We start from the raw sequence: 17,478 nt of genomic DNA on the forward strand, positions 1-17,478 counted from the left end.
AGGTGTAGTGTGACTGAGGACAACAAACTAAACGGAAGTTTTGACAGTGTTGGCTATTGGATATTAAGAAATCTAGGATAGAACATTTATGGCTGGTGACAAGATTCAGGGGGTAACCATGGGGCAGATGGCTGAAATGTAGTAGAGATCATTGAGGCTGAAGTGGTCAAGAATGGGTGGATAAATCACCAGAGAATCATCATAGCACTCTTAAATCTCCTTGACTGATGGCAAGATTCGAGGTGGAGAGATATAACAGGACGGCAATATCAGGAAGTATCCAGGAGTTAGAGAAAAGCAACTAGGAATGGTGTGATGCTGAAGAAAGGATAAGCTTTTCCTGGAAGTTAGAAGATTAAGGGGGAAGGAGAAATGGGGGTCCAGGAGAATGCTGACCTCCCTCCCTTCTGGCCCCATGTTAAGTGGAGTGGAAGAAGAGAAAGCCATAAAAGAACCTGCATCCTTAAGAGCATCCAATCTCTATTAGGGCAAGAATATAAGAGAGAGTTCTCTGAAGAGACTGGAGGATGTAGGAAGCCTATTTACAGTGAACGAGGGATTCCAGAAAGTACACTGAAAAAGGAAGTGGAGGGATGGAGAGTCAATGCAGGATCTGAAGTGCAAGGTAGTAATGAGACTAGACTGAGTGACTTACCTTTTGTTTGGAATCCTAGGATTTCGGGATTGACAAGCATGATTGTCAATAACTAGCCTCAGCTACCCCTAACTTTTTAAATCCTCACTTGAGGATATGTTCCCATTGATTTTTAGAGAGAGAGTGGAAGAAAGAGAGAAATATCAATGTCAGAAAAACACATCGATTGGTTGCCTCCTGCACGAGCCCTGACCAGGGCCCAGGCTGTGGAGGAGCCTGCAACCAAGGTACGTGCCCTTGACCAGACTCAAACCTGGGACCGTACAATCCACAGGCCGACACTGTATCCATTGAGCCAAACTGGCTAGGGCAACCCGCAATTTTTTTAGCAAGTTTTGGTACTGACAAAACAAGCACAAAGATATGTAATGATGTCTGGCGAGGCCTGGGATGGGCTCGTGGCTCTTGGGATTACTGGTGAAGGCCCTAGTCTCTGTGAAAGGCTGGACCAAGGATGCAACATGACAGTGACATCCCTCCATGGTCCACACAAATACGTAATTCCCTGCCAGAAAAATAATTGCAGCCTTATTAAAGTACTGATTTGCTTTTTCAGTAAGATATTTTATCTGTGCTTCTACAGCAGGGTAGAGGCACAGCTGTGCATAAAACTATTGTTCATATTGAACATATTTTAGTCATTGCTATAGCTTTGATTTTCTGAATGCCTAGCAGGAAAGAGCTTGGTAATTATATCTATAGGTGCTCAGTAACAACTCACATGCTTCGTTAATTATTATTCGGTAGAAAAGAATATACCAGTTATTTTAACAAGTCTCTATTTTCTGCTATTAAATATAGGTCATGCGGAGCTAACAGAATAAAAATCACACTGTATGTCACGAAGGATAGAGTCTAAAAATGAGTGTTTTAAACCAGTTGTCTCCTCATGGAGAATAATCATTTAGAATTATTCATTTTGTTGGTTGCAAGATAATAACACATAAGAGTATATTAAATTCCACAGGACCAGTAGGTAGAGATCATTTTAATGGACTTTTATTATTGGAGCCTGGAGTATTTTCAAAATATTATCATTTACTCTGTACAACTATACATAATGTATAGCTACAGTCAGCTTTAAAGCAGAGATAATGTGACCCCATGTGTCTGGCCCCTAGGTGATCAATTCCTCTTAATGACATGACAAATAAGATGACTCATTTTGCCATAAAAAACTGTCATTCATTTTATAAATTAAATACCTATAAAAATTGGTCATGGAACTTCAAATTTGGAGTTCCCTCTTCTACCCTGGAAGCTTGGGGGAGGTGGTTTTATACTAAGTGATGACATCACTCTGAAAGTTCTTCATAGGAGCTCGTTCAATTGGTAGGAATAATAATTAGCTGTAAAGAACTAAGAAAACACAACAGCTACAAAAACCACTTCTGGGCTCCATTTCCTGGCCTTCTCATCAATCCATTAGTTTCCAATAAACTACTTGATGAGGAAAATGGGCTAGACTTGTGGTCGGCAAACTGCAGCTTGCGAGCCACATGCGGCTCTTTGGCCCCTTGAGTGTGGCTCTTCCACAAAATACCACGTGCGGGCACGCGTACAATGTGATTGAAACTTCATGGCCCATGCGCAGAAGTCGGTTTTCGGCCTGGGTGAGTCTATTTTGAAGAAGTGCTGTTGATATTTGGCTCTGTTGACTAATGAGTTTGCCGACCACTGGGCTAGACCTTCCACATCACAATTATTTTCATTTTCGGGTTGGTCTCTTTGGGCCTGTATTAAGGTGCAGGCTAAGTTATTGAAAATAGCAGTGTGATTGTATTTACTCACACAATCATTCAGTTTGTATAACTACTCAATCAATGGTAGTCATTATTACTATTATTATTAGGGAACATATGCTTATAATTTTACATTTTATATTTATTACACCATTTATTTAACAGCTTTTATTTCCTGAAAAAATAACATTTCCCAAAATTTGGCATTCTTAGAAATATCAGTATTTGCTGCCCTCACTTCATAGATGTATGATTATCTTTTTATGTTGCCTGATTTTTATATTATCTCCATTTAATTTTCATCATGTCTATATTACAAATCCAGGATCCTCATAGAAGATCTTCAGAAAGTACTGGAAAAGGGAAGCAGTTCACAAGCTCAGAGAAATCGAAGATCCCTCTCTGAATATAATTATGAAGTTTATCACTCCTTAGAAGACGTATGTAATCAAAGGGGCTTTCCTTACTTTTTTGAAAATTAATTTTTATCAGATCTAAGGATTGAGAATGAAGCACTAAGAGGCAGGGGCTATATGAAGAGTATGTATAGCTCTTTATATTGCCTAGGCACCTCAGTCTTCCACTAAGCCTTTAACTAACTGCTATATAAGAAGTAGCAAAATAATTTTAATTCATTTGCTCCACCCACCCCTCCATAGGACATGGGAAATGCATTGGAAAAGTGAAGTAACGTTGTTATAACTGGTTATAATGGCCTTAACTTAAAAGTCGGGTGCACTTATTGATGGAAGGTAGTGTAAGCTCGAGTTTGAGAGCAATGATTTGGTTGAGGGATAAGAGTGAACTTTGCTTCTTACCCCACACCCTCTGCAAATCTGTGACCTCCCAAAGGCCAAGCTTCATCTGTGGCACCTCAAGGCTTATTACTGTGCTGTTATTTATTCTACCTGGAAAACACAACAACCTCATTCCCACTACCATATCCTTTACTGTTCATCTGGACCACAAATCTCAGCTTAAGCAGGAAGACAGCTGTTTCTACTGAATCAGAACTCCACTCCCACCTCCAACCCCCAGCATATTGCATGCACCATAGCACGTGGATGTATGATTATTTGATCAATGCCTTTCTCTCTAATAAGCTGCAAGTTCCATGAGGACAGGCCATTTCTCGTTCACCACTGTATCCCTAGTGGCAAGCAAATAGATCTCCAAACAGATAGTTGAGGACAGAATGAATAAATGAGTGCACATATATATTTTCCATCCTTCTCTGAATTGAGCAAAAGAATGCCAGGCATAGAATTCGTGAGATCCTGTTACATATTCTTAAGAGAATTTTTGGTTCTCTTGATAATGACTTTCCTTTCAAGAGTATTTCTATATATTTTATGTTACAATAAGGAAAGGCTTTAGATAACTTGGCACATGGATGTGCTATTAACATGAACTAGAAAAAAGTCAAAATTTTAAAATATATCTATATAGATATGTATGTATACATACATACATAGACTCATTAGACTAAGAAAAAAATATAGTACCTTCCAAAATATTTTTTCAGCACAGATTCCTTACATCATGGAATAGTGGGACATTTTTGTGTGACTTCCTTACTCCTCATGGAGCTTTTAAGTCAGAAATGTCACCCACCTTTCTAAGTGCCTTATTCATCCATCTCCAGTGTACCTTCTGACGACAGGTAAGTGTATGTGAAAGGATTGATGCAAATGCATCACTATAACTGGGGAATTTATTTAGATTATGCCCTCCAACATGTGGCTTGATAGAATACCATTAAATGCAAAAAATAATGTCTTTTTCTCAGCATCTTCTGTTCAGTAGCAAATTATAATATATTGCACTTCAATGAACACTTTCAAGTTCTCTGAATGATTTTCTTGAAAGCAATTTCCTTTTTTTACTCTTAAATAGTTGGGAGGAAATGAAAATAAATTTTGATTTTCAAAAGGAACCCAGAACACATTAATTTTTTTAAAAACTCTGCCATCAAGATATTAATGATAAATGATAGTAGAAGGTATGCTTTAAAGAGGGAGCAATATACAGACATGAAGCTACTATTTGTAAAGGCAGAAAATAAAAGGCAACTTTAAATATCCCGAAGAAATTTAAAATAGAAATTTTGGCTTTTGTTCAATTTTATATTCCATGTGTGTTCTTTGTGTTCTGGGACCTATTGTTGTCTTGTTACCTTCTCTTCTCTAAAAGCTCTATAATTATGGGAGTCTGACATGGTCTTTATTTATTTGCTTTTAGATTCAAAATTGGATGCATCATCTGAATAATACTCATTCAGGCCTCGTTCACATGTTCTCTATTGGAAAATCATACGAGGGAAGATCTCTCCTTGTTTTAAAGGTAAAAGCAGGAAATTGTTACGTAAAAAACAGGAAATTATTAACTGAAATATTTACTAAACATTAACTTTGATCTATGGGGAAAAGAAGTGAAATGGTCTGTCATAGTGTCTAATATTTAACATTATCTGATAATTTCAGAAAACATGTTCCCTTAGGTTTTCAAGCCATACTGAATTTTTGCCATTGAGTATACCAGAGAATAATAACATATTAATGCACCTAAAAAATGATGACCTTCAAAATGATTTGCGAGTTGGTGCTACATAAAAGTTATGCGTCATTCCCAGCCCTTCACCTTATATTCTCTTCTACAGCTCTCTACCTCTTCACATGCGAACACTCAAAAAGATTTAAAATAAAACATCACTCTCTACTTTCTCCCCGTCTATTGAGACCTTGACTCACTGGCCTTCGTGCCCCCACCACTCTTCTAAATCTTCACTTGCCACGGTCAACGATGACCACTAGGTTTTCCTCCCATCTTTTTGACCATTCTCTCAGGTTCCTCATTCCTATCCTTTCCTTACATTCTGGCAATCCCAGGATTCTATCCTCAAATGTGCTCTCGTTCTACAAACAATCTCCGGATGGGCATATCCACCCCCCGGCTTCAACAATCATTCTAGACTCTGCTATTCAGTGGCGTCCACTGTCTGGAGCTTTAAAATGCATCCATCATTGCCTGCTTTACATTCTCATCTCAATAGTCACAAAAGCACCTCCCCTCAGAATGGCACCACGCTGCTCCCAGTCTAAAAACATGAGCATCAGCCTAAATTCCTCTCCTTGATTTTTACCACCAAGAACATTCATTCTTCCTTCTAAATATCGTTTGGAGCTGCACCAACCTCCTCTTTTGTCCTCACTTATTGCTGGATCTGTTCCCCCTGGACTATCCCATAATGGCCTCAGTACTGAACTTCCTTTTGAAACCAGCCTCTACTCTCTCATCCTCTAACCCACCTCCACACTGCTGTCAGTGTGGGCTCTCGCTCTCTCCCCGACTCCAAACATACTTGTCCCGTGGGATTCAGGATGAGCCAGCTCCATCTGCCATTCCTCCTACCTGGGAAGCAGTTCCTCAGATATGGTGTGCTTAGATTCTCTTCCACGCTTCTGATGCCTCTTCTAACTTGTCTGCCAGACAAAGCTTCCAGGCTTCCTCAAGTACTCAAATGCTCAAGAAGGCTCCTCTTTTGAGAAACCTTCTTTTCTTTTTCAGGAAAAAATTAGACATGTTCCCAAATTAACTTACACATTTTCACATCATACTGATTAATTGCTCGCATGTCTGCCCACCCCACTCGCATATAAATCCTGTCTTTCATCTTTGAATCTCTGGTGCTGAGTAGGGTGTCTGACATTGAAAAGGATTTCCTGAGTGAACTAATGAATAAATGAAAATTAGAGCCCCTATAAATATAAAGTCAAGAGCCACCTATCGATTACTGGGTTAGAAACCATTATAAGGTAATATTAATAATCTATACTAATAAAAGAAAGGGTAATATGCTAATTAGACCAGGAGACCTTCCAGACATCCTTCCAGACAAAGCCATGGTGGCAGGGCCAGGCAGAGGTGGTTAGGGGCGATCAGGCCAAGAGGGGAGGGCAGTTGGGGGTGATCAGGCTGGCGAGGGGGGGCAGTTGGGGCGATCAGGCCAGCAGGCAGAGTGGTTAGAGGCAATCAGGCAGGTGAACAGTTAGGAGCCAGCAATCCCAGATTACAAGAGGGATGTCCAACTGCCAGTTTAGGCCCGATCCCACAGGGATCCCCTGAGGGGTCCCAGATTGGAGATGGTGCAGGCCGGGCTGAGGGAAACCCTTGCCCCCATGCACAAATTTCATGCACCAGGCCACTAGTAGGATTATAAAGAAAAATCTGTCACTTAATTCTATAATTCAAGTTGTTTTGTGTTTTCCCATTTTGCATTTAAATAAAATTTTACTTTGTCCACCTATAAAACATAGCTAATTCTTTACAAAAGACTCCTTGGGAATATTTCTGATTTCTTAGATGGTGGCGAGGTGGAAAATTTGGCTTTTTACTTAACAGTCACATATTCTATTAAAATAGAGAAGCAAATCTCTCTAAGGAATTGCTATTTTCCTTGTGTATTTTCCAGTTATTTGATTTGTAATAAGGGCAATAAATGTGTTTCTGCGTAAACAAATCTGGACTTCTGAAATAGGAAATCACTTTCTGTTTTTTATGGGTTATCAAATGAAACCTTATTAAATTATGCTGGTAAGTAAATCCAAAAATAACAGCCTGCATTGGTTACTGTGAATTCTCTTGTTTTCAGCTGGGCAGGCGATCCCGAGCTTACAAACGAGCTGTCTGGATAGACTGTGGTATTCATGCAAGAGAATGGATTGGTCCTGCCTTTTGTCAGTGGTTTGTAAAAGAAGTAAGTTAAAACCCTTTACACAATGCCCATTTCAGCTAGTCGGTGGTTCCCACGTGTTTTTATTCTGTTCAAGGAACAAAACTGGGAATGTAAAGCCAGTGATACCTGCTTGAATGAGAACGTATTGATTCTGAGTCGCTTTCATGTTTATGAAGACCTCTCCTAACCCTGGCTCAGCTTATCCTCACCTCTGCCCTTAGAGGTTGGAATTACCAACCCTCATGATAGAGAAGGAACCTGGGATTCAGAGCATTTATGAATTTGTAACAAATTAGAAACCAGCCATAGTAGCTGATATATGGCAAAAGGCTAAAAATCAAATTTATGGTGTTCCAGAGAGGATTCTTATATAATATTCAACATCATTTGTCTTCTCTGTCAAAATGATCTCACACATGCTATAACAATAAAGAGATGAGCAAGCGATTGCATTTTCCCCTCCTGCTATGGATCTGTAATTTAGATACCAAAGACCTTTAACATCTGTGAATTTAACATTCTCAGTATTTTTCATCGACTCTAATTATTAATGACTCATAGTGATTTCTCACTTTCCAAAGGCTTCTGTATGTTAGTGTATCTAGCGGGTCCCTATCCCAAGAATGGGCAGTTTTATGAACCAACATCTTAACATGTTTGAATATTTTTCTATCCTTGTCAAGAATGTAATGACTTTTGTGGTTGTTGTTTTTTAATCTTGACTTTTTATTTTTTTTAAAGACTCTTGAAAGAAAACCAACCACTATAGTACTGGTGCTGAAAATAAAAAAGACTAAGGAAATGAAGGTTCTAAGCCAAAAAGTAACCTTACAAATATGTTTAGCCCTGTACTTACAGAGAACCATTAAGGATACCAAAGATATTTTAAAACTTCAGTCTTATAGGGAAATTATATGCTCTAGTGTGAGGTGTGGGATTTTGAGGACTCTCCTAGCCCTGTAAAATGTCAAGAAAGTACTGAATTTGTTAAATCTGCCACTACCAAAACCCACAAAAGTATCCTTAATTTTATAAATATTATGTAATAATAAAATTTTCAAACTATTCCCGCTCAGTGTTTTGAGTAATTCATATTCTTTAAAAGACCATTCAACCCTAATAGGACAAACGCAAAATCAAATAAGAAATTAACTCTATTACCTTGTATTAAATATCCATTGTATAGATAAACATACTGTCTGCTTTCTCAAGTTTCAAAAAGAGGAGAAATTAGTTAAGTACAGAACACCTATTGCAGGGGTCCTCAAACTACGGCCCGCGGGCCACATGCGGCCCGCCGAAAACATTTATCTGGCCCGCTGGGTGTTTTTGCTGCCGCTGCCTGTCCTGCTTAGCAGCCGACTCGTCCTGGGCCCGCAGTGCGCATGTGTGGAATGTCTGAGGGACAGTGAACTGGCCCCCTGTTTAAAAAGTTTGAGGACCTCTGCCCTATTGTTTATAGACCACGGTCCTGTGTGCGATTGAAGGACATAAGAAATTTACCTCACCCCGCATGTGCAGCCTCTTTCTAGAACACCTAACCTTATTTTATATGTTCATGTTCTCTTTTTTGCACCAAGGGTAGAGACTCTATCTTGTTCAGTGCCAAATCCCCAGCACTCAGAGCAACACCTGGCACTTAATAGATTTTCAAACATTTGTTAATGAATGGGAATAATGAGAATCCAGTGGTAATGAAGTGGAAAGATTTCTGAGAGAGGACTTGTCAAATCATCTCATGTAATATGAATGGTACCACCTGGATTTTTGCAAGGCACAATCTGTATAGTCATAGGTAGCAGCTCCATAACTCAAGCTACATGTCCCAGGAAGAGGAAGACACCGTGTAACCACAGAAAAAGAAAGAGGCACATATAATGACTGCCCATTGAAAATAGTTGACATTGGAGCAAAAGCAAGAAGAATCCATGAAAGTGATATGCCATTTCACCAAAGATAACTAAAGAAAGGCTTTTCCCTTCACCAGGCCATCTTCAAGCACGCAGGTATGTCTAGCCATTTTTGTGCCTCTGCTACCCTTTCCATACTCCCTCACTCTCCTGTTTATGGCTGTTGCTTGCCCCTCCACTTTATCACTTCCATTTTCCATGAGTCAGGAGAGCAAACAGAAATGGGGGGGGGGGGCGGGAAGGCCTATGGGGTTGCTTGTCTCAGTGGCCTGGTGGAAGCATTGGGGCTGCCAACGTGTGACAGCCACATGGTAGCAGTGTCAGGAGTGGGTCGACATTACAGGCTTATAAGAAATATTCTCATTTGCTTTAAAGCCCCCATTTCCACTAATGGTGGTGTTGGGGGCAGAGGGAATAGGGACTTTAAAGATTTAAATAACCTTAAACCTGCCTAGCATTGGAACATCATCTCTTACACACAAACTCAGTCCTTTGTTAAATCCTCAGCCTCCCAAAGAAGCCAGGAGGTGGCTGGTCCAAGAGGGGTACCAAGCAGCATCCCTTCCACAAGTGACCTCCCCTTCACCACAGAAGTCCCAAGACCAGCTCCCAGGCTCTCAACTCATCTGATTTTCATGCCCCCTCTGGGGACACCAGGGAAACTCTGGGCTCCCTCTCTGCCTCCCAGGAGACTGTAGGATGCTAATGTCTGTCCCCCTCTTGGGTGACACATGCCACACTTCTGATTGTCCCCTCCTCTCATGCAGGAACACATGACGGGGTGTCCTTTCAGACACGGAGTAAACAGGACAGAGGTCCTCTTTCCTTACATTTTTTTCTCCAATCGGTCAGTGGTCTCTACCATGTCTTGATTTCCCTGGAGTTCCAACCCCAAGAGACGACGGTACTGTCAGAAGCCAAAAGATTGGCTTCCTGCCTTTGCTTTCTCTCTTTCTTGAGTGCTTTAACCCAAACTCAACAGCTTAAAACAACAGATAGTTTCTGTGGGTCAGCAATCCAGGCACAGGACAGCCAAATGCCTCTTGCTCAGGATCCCTCACAGGGCTGCAGGGCTTCATTCATCAGAGGCTTGTGTGGGGGAGGATCTGCTTCTGAGCTCACGCACGTGGCTGCTGGCAGCCTCAGGTCCTCCCTGGCTGTAAGCCAGAGACTTCATGTGGGCCTCTCCACAGGGCAGCCTCTCCTCAGAGCAGAAGAGGGAGAGAGCAGGCCCAAGCTCGAAACCATAGTCTCTTGGTAACCTAATCTCAGAAGTGACATCCCATCACTTTGGCATGTTCTGTCCATTAGAAGTGAATCTCTAGGTCCAGGCCGTATTCAAGGGGAAGACATTACACAAGAGCTTAAGGACCAAGAGTGGGGAATCATTGGAGACTAGCTGAGCGGCTGCCTACCGTATCTTGTGGCACTTTCCCCACAGCCACCACTGTAATGTTTATATCCTTATTCAGGTGTGAACTGGAAGAAAACGTACCAAGTGCTCTGGGATTCTGATAGAACAGCAAATTGCATAGAGGTCACCAGCACACATTTAACCGTCAGGCAGCCCTGGGTTGGAACGCCAGCTCTGCCATTTACCAGCTGTGTGATCTTGGTGGGCAAGTCATTTAACCTCTCTGAACCTAATAATTATAATATGTGACACACTGGGTTACTGGGAAGATTAAATGATATAATGCATGTAAAAGACTTAAGAAAGTGCTTGGCATGTAATAAGCACTTAATAAACTCAATGTTTAAGTGGTAATTTCTGCAATTTGGTATTTTTAAATAATCAACAGCAAGAGAATCATTAGAAAGGAAATCAGGCCCACCGGTGTTACTCAGTGGTTGAGCATTGGTCCATGAAACAAAAGGTCACCAGTTCAACTCCCGGCCAGGGCACATGCCAGGGTTGCAGGTTGGATCCCCAGTAAAGGGCATGTGGAAGGCAGCTGATGGCTGTTTCTATCTCTCTATCCTTCTCCCTTCCTCCATCTCTAAAAATCAATAAACCATATTTCAACAACAGCATCAACAACAAAAATCAGCAAGGATATGAAAGAACTCAACAACACCATCAACCAACAGAATCTAAACAACATTTATAGATCACTCCATCCAGCAACAGCAGAATACACATGCTTTTTAAGTGTCTATGGAACATATATCATATACCATATCCTGGGCCAAAAAACAGGATCTGCACAAATTTAAAAGAATTAAAGTTATACAGACTGTGTTCTCCGACCACAATGAAGTCAATCTAGAAATCTATAGCAGAAAAATCACAGGAAAACCTCCACACACTTGGAAATTAACATGCTTTAAAATTGTCTATGGGTCAAAGATAAAAATCTCAAAAAAATTGAACATATTAAACTGAAGGAAAATTAAAATATAACATATCAATATTTCTGGGACACAGTTAAAGCAATGCTGAGAGAAAAAATATGATGGCATTTAATGCATATATTAGAAAAGAAGGAAAATCTCAAAATAATAATCTCACCTCAAGAAACTAGAAAATGAAACCAAAGCAAACAGAAGTAAAATATTGATAAAAGAAGAAATCAATGAAATTGAAAACAAAATCAGGAAAAAAAATCAGTGAAACAAAGAACTGGTTCTTGAAATTAATAGAACTCTAGCAAGGAAGACAAAGACAAAAGATAGAAGATACAAATTACCAATATTAGAAATGAAACGGGATATCACTGCAGACCCTGCTGATATCAAAAGGATAATAGGACAATACTATGAATAACTCTGCACATATAAATTTGACAACTTACACAAAATGAATCAATTGAAAAACTGCAACTCATTCATTATGAAACAGATAATTTGAATATCCCTATTACTATTAAGGATATTAAATTCATTATTTTAAAATTAAAAGAAATCCTTTGACCCAGATTGTTTCACTGAAGAATTCAACCAAATGTTCAAAGAAATTTAACACCAGTTCTCCATGATTTCTTTTAGAAAATAGAAGAGGAAATAACACTTTCAATTCATCTTACAAAGCTAGTAATTGCCCTGATACCAAAATCAATCAGAGAGTAGGGGGAAAAAAGAAAACTAGAGAACAGTATCTTTCATGAAAATAGATCAGAAATCCTTAACTAAATATTAGCAAACAGAATTCAGCAATCTATAAAAATAATTATGCCCCATGGCCAAGTGGGGTTTATTTCAGGACTGTGCGCCTGGTTGGATATTTGAAAGTTAATCAATGTAATCTAACATAATAATCTTCTCACATAATCTTATCAATTGAGACAGAAAAAGCTTTAACAAAATTCAACATACATTCATCATAAAAACTCAAAAAATAGGAATAGAGGGGAACTTCTTCCACTTTATAAAGAACATCTACAGCCCTAACTGGTTTGGCTCAGTGGATAGAGCGTCAGCCTAAGGACTGAAGGGTCCCAGGTTCGATTCCAGTCAAGGGCATATACCTTGGTTGCGGGCACATCCCCAGTAGGGGGTGTGCAAGAGGCAGCTGATCTATGTTTCTCTCTCATGGATGTTTCTAACTCTCTATCCCTCTCCCTTCCTTTCTGTAAAAAATCAAAATATATTTTTTTTAAAAAAGAACATCTACAAAAATCCTGCAGCAAACATTTATACTTAAAGGTGAATTACTAACTGCTTCTTGATAAAATCAGGAACAAAGTAAAGATGTCCACTTTTACCACTCTTAATTAACATAGTGCTGAAAGTCCTAGTCAGTACCGGCAAGAAAAGGAAATAAGAGGCATATAGATTATAAAGGAATAAATAAAATTATCCTATTTGTAGATTAGATGACTGTCTACATCAAAAATCCCAAAAAATCTACAGAAAAATTTATAGAATAAGTGAGTTCAGCAAGATCACAGGATACAAGATAAACATACAAAAATAAATTGTATGTCTATATATTAGCAACAAACACATGAATACTAAAATTAAAAAATACCACCTGGCTGGTGTTGCTCAGTGGTTGAGCATTGACCTATGAACCAGGTGGTCACAGTTCGATTCCTAGTCAGGGCACATACCCAGGTTGCAGGCTCAATCCCCAGTGGGGGGCATGCAGGAGGCAGCCGATCTATCAATGATTCTCTCTCATCATTGATGTTTCTATCCCTCTCACCTTCTCCCTCACTCTCTGAAATCAATAAAAATATATATATTTTTTAAAAATTACAATACCACTTATAACTACTTGAAAAAGTAAAATACCTAGGAGTAAACCTAACAAAACATGTACCAAAATTTTATGCTAAAAACTACAAAACACTGGTGAAAAATCAAAATCTAAATAAATGGAGAGGCATAGCCTATTCATAGATGGGGGGACGTAACACATAAAAATGTTAATTCTTCTCAAATTGATACACAAATATAACAATTTATTCCAGCAAGACTTTTGTAGATATAAGAAATATTATTCTAAAATTTATATGAAAAGGCAAAGGAACCAAACAAGCTAAAACTCTTTGAAAAAGAATCTTGCTACCCATGTCAAAACATATTATGTGTTTATATTAGCTACACTAATCAAAAGTGTGTGATATTTGTGAAGGGATACTCAGAGATAAATGATCAGAATAGAGGACCCAGAAGTAGACCTATACTCGCATACCCAACTGATTTTCGACAAAGGTACAAAAGCAACTCAATGGAGGAAAGAAAGACAGCCTTTTCAACATCTTGAAGCAAGTAGACTTCCATAGACAAAAATATGAACCGCGACCTAAGTCTCACACTTTATACAAAAATGAACTTAAAATGAGTCACAGACTTAAATGTAAAATTATAAAACTTTTAGGAAAAAATCTTCAGGATCTAAAGCTAGGCAGAGTCCTTAGACTAGACCTCAAAAGCATATTCCATAAAATCAAAGTTGATAAATTGAACATCATCAAACTTAATCAAAACTAAAAAATCTGTGTGAAAGACCCTATTAAGAGGATGAAAACAATGAGCTACAAACTGGGAGAAAATATATGCAAACCATATATCTGATTTTTTTTAAAAAAAGACTCACGTTGGGAGTAAACTCAAAACTTGATAATAAAAATGGAAGCAATCCAATTAGAAAATGGCAAAAGACATAAAGACATTTCACCAGAGAGTATACCAATGGCAAAAAAAAAAAGCACACAAAAAGATGCCATGCCGTTAGGGCAATTCAAATTAAAACCACCATGAGCTATCGGTAGACACCTATCAGAATGGATAAAATTAACATTATTCGTATATACATAGAGAGAGAGGGAGAAAGGGAAAAGAGAGGGACACCGCCGAATGCTGGAGAGAATGCAGAAAAACTGAATCGCTCCTACATCGCTGCTGGTGGGAATGCAAAATAACAGACCTACTCTTGAAAACAGTGAACAGTTTCCTTTAAAACTACCATATGCCCCAGTAATTGCACTCTGGGCATTTATCCCAGAGAAATTAACATTTATGTTTGCTCAAACCTGTTCAGGAATGTTTATAGCAGCTTTATTTCCAATAGCCAAAAACTTGAAACAATCCAGATACCCTTCAATGGGCAAATGGTTAAACAAGCCAGTACATGCATGCCATGGAAAACTACGCAGCAATAAAAAGAAACAAATTATGGGCACACACAATAACCTGAATGAAGCTCCAGGGAGTTACCCTGGAAAACCAATCCCAAGTAGATACATACTGTATGATTTCATTTATATAATGTTCTTGAAGTGATAAAATTATAGAAACGGAGAGCAGACCAGTGGTTCCTGGCAGTTAAGGAGAGGCGGCGGAGGGAGGAAAACTGGATGTGGCCATGATAGGGCATCATGAGGGGTCCTGGTGGTGGCAGAAAGGCTCTGTATCTTGCCTGTACCAATGTCAGTCACCTGAATGAGTTATCATACTAGAGTTTTGTAAGATGTTACCATTGGGGGAAAGTGGGTGTAGGAACCATACCAGAGTAGCCAGACAGCCAAGGCCACTCAGGGTGTGAAAGGCCTTGTTGTTAGTGTGCTGGAATGTCCAAAGCCACTCTGCGCCTAGGCTCAGACCATAAGCAGGTGCAGGGACACAAGCACAACACTCCCATGGTCTACTGCGCACACGTGCCCTTCTGTAGCCAAAATATGATTGATGTAACTATTGGCACGAAGCCTTCTTTGTCTCTGGAATAATATACAAGCTACTGACCAGCGAGTCTGCTGGAGAGCGCTACACAGAGATGTGAAGCTACAGAGACCAGCCAGTGTGCCGGGCAGAGGAGACAGGAGAAGCTGCTGAGGCAGAGAGCTCAGGTACCACTACAATGTAAGGTGGTGAGATTAGAGGCAGCATGCGGCTGCTCAGATAATGACTGTGAACACAGAGACTATTAGAGGTATTACTATGTGGGAAAGTTATGAGTTTACCAGCCAATGTACGGCTGCCTGATTGGGACACTATTATGAAGAGCTGTTTGTCTGATGGCTTATGGCCACTGGCTTCTGCAATAAAGACTACAACCTCTCATGGCTTCTCCATCTAAGACCCAGCGTCCAAGAAGGTCCAGCCCTAGACAGAGGGGCTCAGACCCAACACCTGTAACTAGTGAGCAGAGGATAAAGGAGGAACTTGAACAGTTAGTACAGTGGGCGAGGTTCAAGGCGGAACCTGCCCAGGCATAGTCGGAAAGAATTTAGAAGAATATATGGACTTAGAGCAACTCAGAGCAACAGAGCTTGTGTAGGGCTCTTGCTGTCTCTGACAGTGGGTAAAGGGTACATGGGATTTATCTATATTGATTCTTATATTTACATGTGAATCTACATTTATCTCAAAAACAAAGAATTTATTATAAAAATAATAACCAGGTCTCCATACTTCTGGGTTCCATTCATCCCTGCTCTCTTCCCTGCTGTATAATCCTCATCCACAGACCCTGCCTCTATGCCATGGGAACCATACGTACCAAGATGTGGCTCTAGCTCCATATGTCCCTCTCTTCTTCTGCCAGCTTGGCCTCCCATGCCATGCCTTAAGAGCCACTTCCTCTTCTGCTCGCCACTCCAATTTAGTGGATAGATCCATGAATGCCTTCACACACAGTGCTCAGAAGACAGTAACACAAAAGCAAAACTACCTGGCTTTCAATGACTGGTGCGATGGGCTTGATCAGTTATTTTAAAAATTGCTCAAATGAACTCATTATCTCCACATCTGACTGCTGGTTGTATTTTAAATGCAAAATGCACAAGATTGAGGGTTTTTATCTTTTAAATTGAAAATCTTTTAATTATGTTGAAAAATATAGAGCCATCACTTTTGATTTCAACACTTGCCACCTCTCTTTTTCCTAGTATTCACATCACAGAATGTTCTATCTTGTAAGCAAAATGAAAGAAACAAATGAAGGTATGCTTGGATTGCAGAATCTCTTTTAAATGCTTGTTTATAGCAGGATAGAACCATTACTAACATTATATTTATAGCACTGGTGGGGGGGGGCATTGGAGGAGGGGGGATTAGACATGGTGGACTCACTAATGAAATATGTCCTACAGATGCCCCTTCACCATGAAACCAAAAGGGAGCTTTAAGAAACACTCTCTGTTGGTGATAAAGTTTTCTTAAATTTGTAATGAGCCAAGAGGGGATGATACAGACATGAAATTCATCAAAGAAAGAAAACTAGAATAGATACATAAGGAGAAGGAAACAGATAAATACACAGAACTTGGAGGTTATCTTCCTGCAAAAGCAAACCGATGTTATTTACCAGAGTAGAGACTTAAATCTGAGGGTAAACAGAGCAGGATAAAAAGAAAATAGACAAGTAGAGACTTATGAAAAGGGACACTCACAAAGCTTAAAAGTAATGGACTTAAAAGGTAAAGTACAAAGCAAACAAAACTACCAACTTAAAAAACAGGTGGTGAAGGAAGGCCAGGGGGAAAGTGCGAACCAGGTGGTGGAGGGCAAGGGGAGGAAAAAAAAGGAGGGTACATCTGTAATACTCTCAACTATAAAAATATTAAAAACTAGAGAGGCCCAATGCACGAAATTCATGTAAGGGCCTTGGCCCCCCACCCCACCACCGCCACCGCCGCCTCTGCCTCAGCACCCGCCCGCCACAGCTTTGTCCAGAAGGAAGGACATCCAGAAGGACATCTGGTCTAATTAGCATATTACACTTTTATTATTATAGACTTGAGGACCGATGCACGAAAATTCGTGCAATAGTAGGCCTTCCTTCCCCCAGCTGCCAGCACCGGCTTCCCTCTGGCACCTGGGACCCAGGCTGGCTTCCCTCCGGCCCCAGCTTTGTCAGGAAGGACATCCGGAATGATGTCCAGAAGACGTCTAGTCTAAATAGCATATTACCCTTTTATTATTATAAATAGTAATTTTTAAAAAAACAGGTTAAATGCAGTTGAACAGTTCCTCAAAAAATTAAATATT

At 39.8% G+C, this 17,478-nt stretch overlaps 1 protein-coding gene across 1 annotated transcript in view; it reads left to right on the forward strand.

Annotated features, from left to right (window-relative positions):
• The window catches only part of CPA6 (carboxypeptidase A6), a 193,051-nt gene that overhangs the window by 134,774 nt on the left and 40,799 nt on the right, over positions 1 to 17,478 (forward strand). The window contains exons 4-6 of the mRNA XM_006090599.3: positions 2,723 to 2,837; positions 4,639 to 4,740; positions 7,049 to 7,153. Coding sequence (XP_006090661.1) covers positions 2,723 to 2,837; positions 4,639 to 4,740; positions 7,049 to 7,153 — 322 coding nt within the window. The remainder of the gene's footprint in view (positions 1 to 2,722; positions 2,838 to 4,638; positions 4,741 to 7,048; positions 7,154 to 17,478) is intronic.

Source organism: Myotis lucifugus, unplaced genomic scaffold, assembly GCF_000147115.1.
Source record: "Myotis lucifugus unplaced genomic scaffold, Myoluc2.0 scaffold_77, whole genome shotgun sequence".
NCBI lineage: Eukaryota > Metazoa > Chordata > Mammalia > Chiroptera > Vespertilionidae > Myotis > Myotis lucifugus.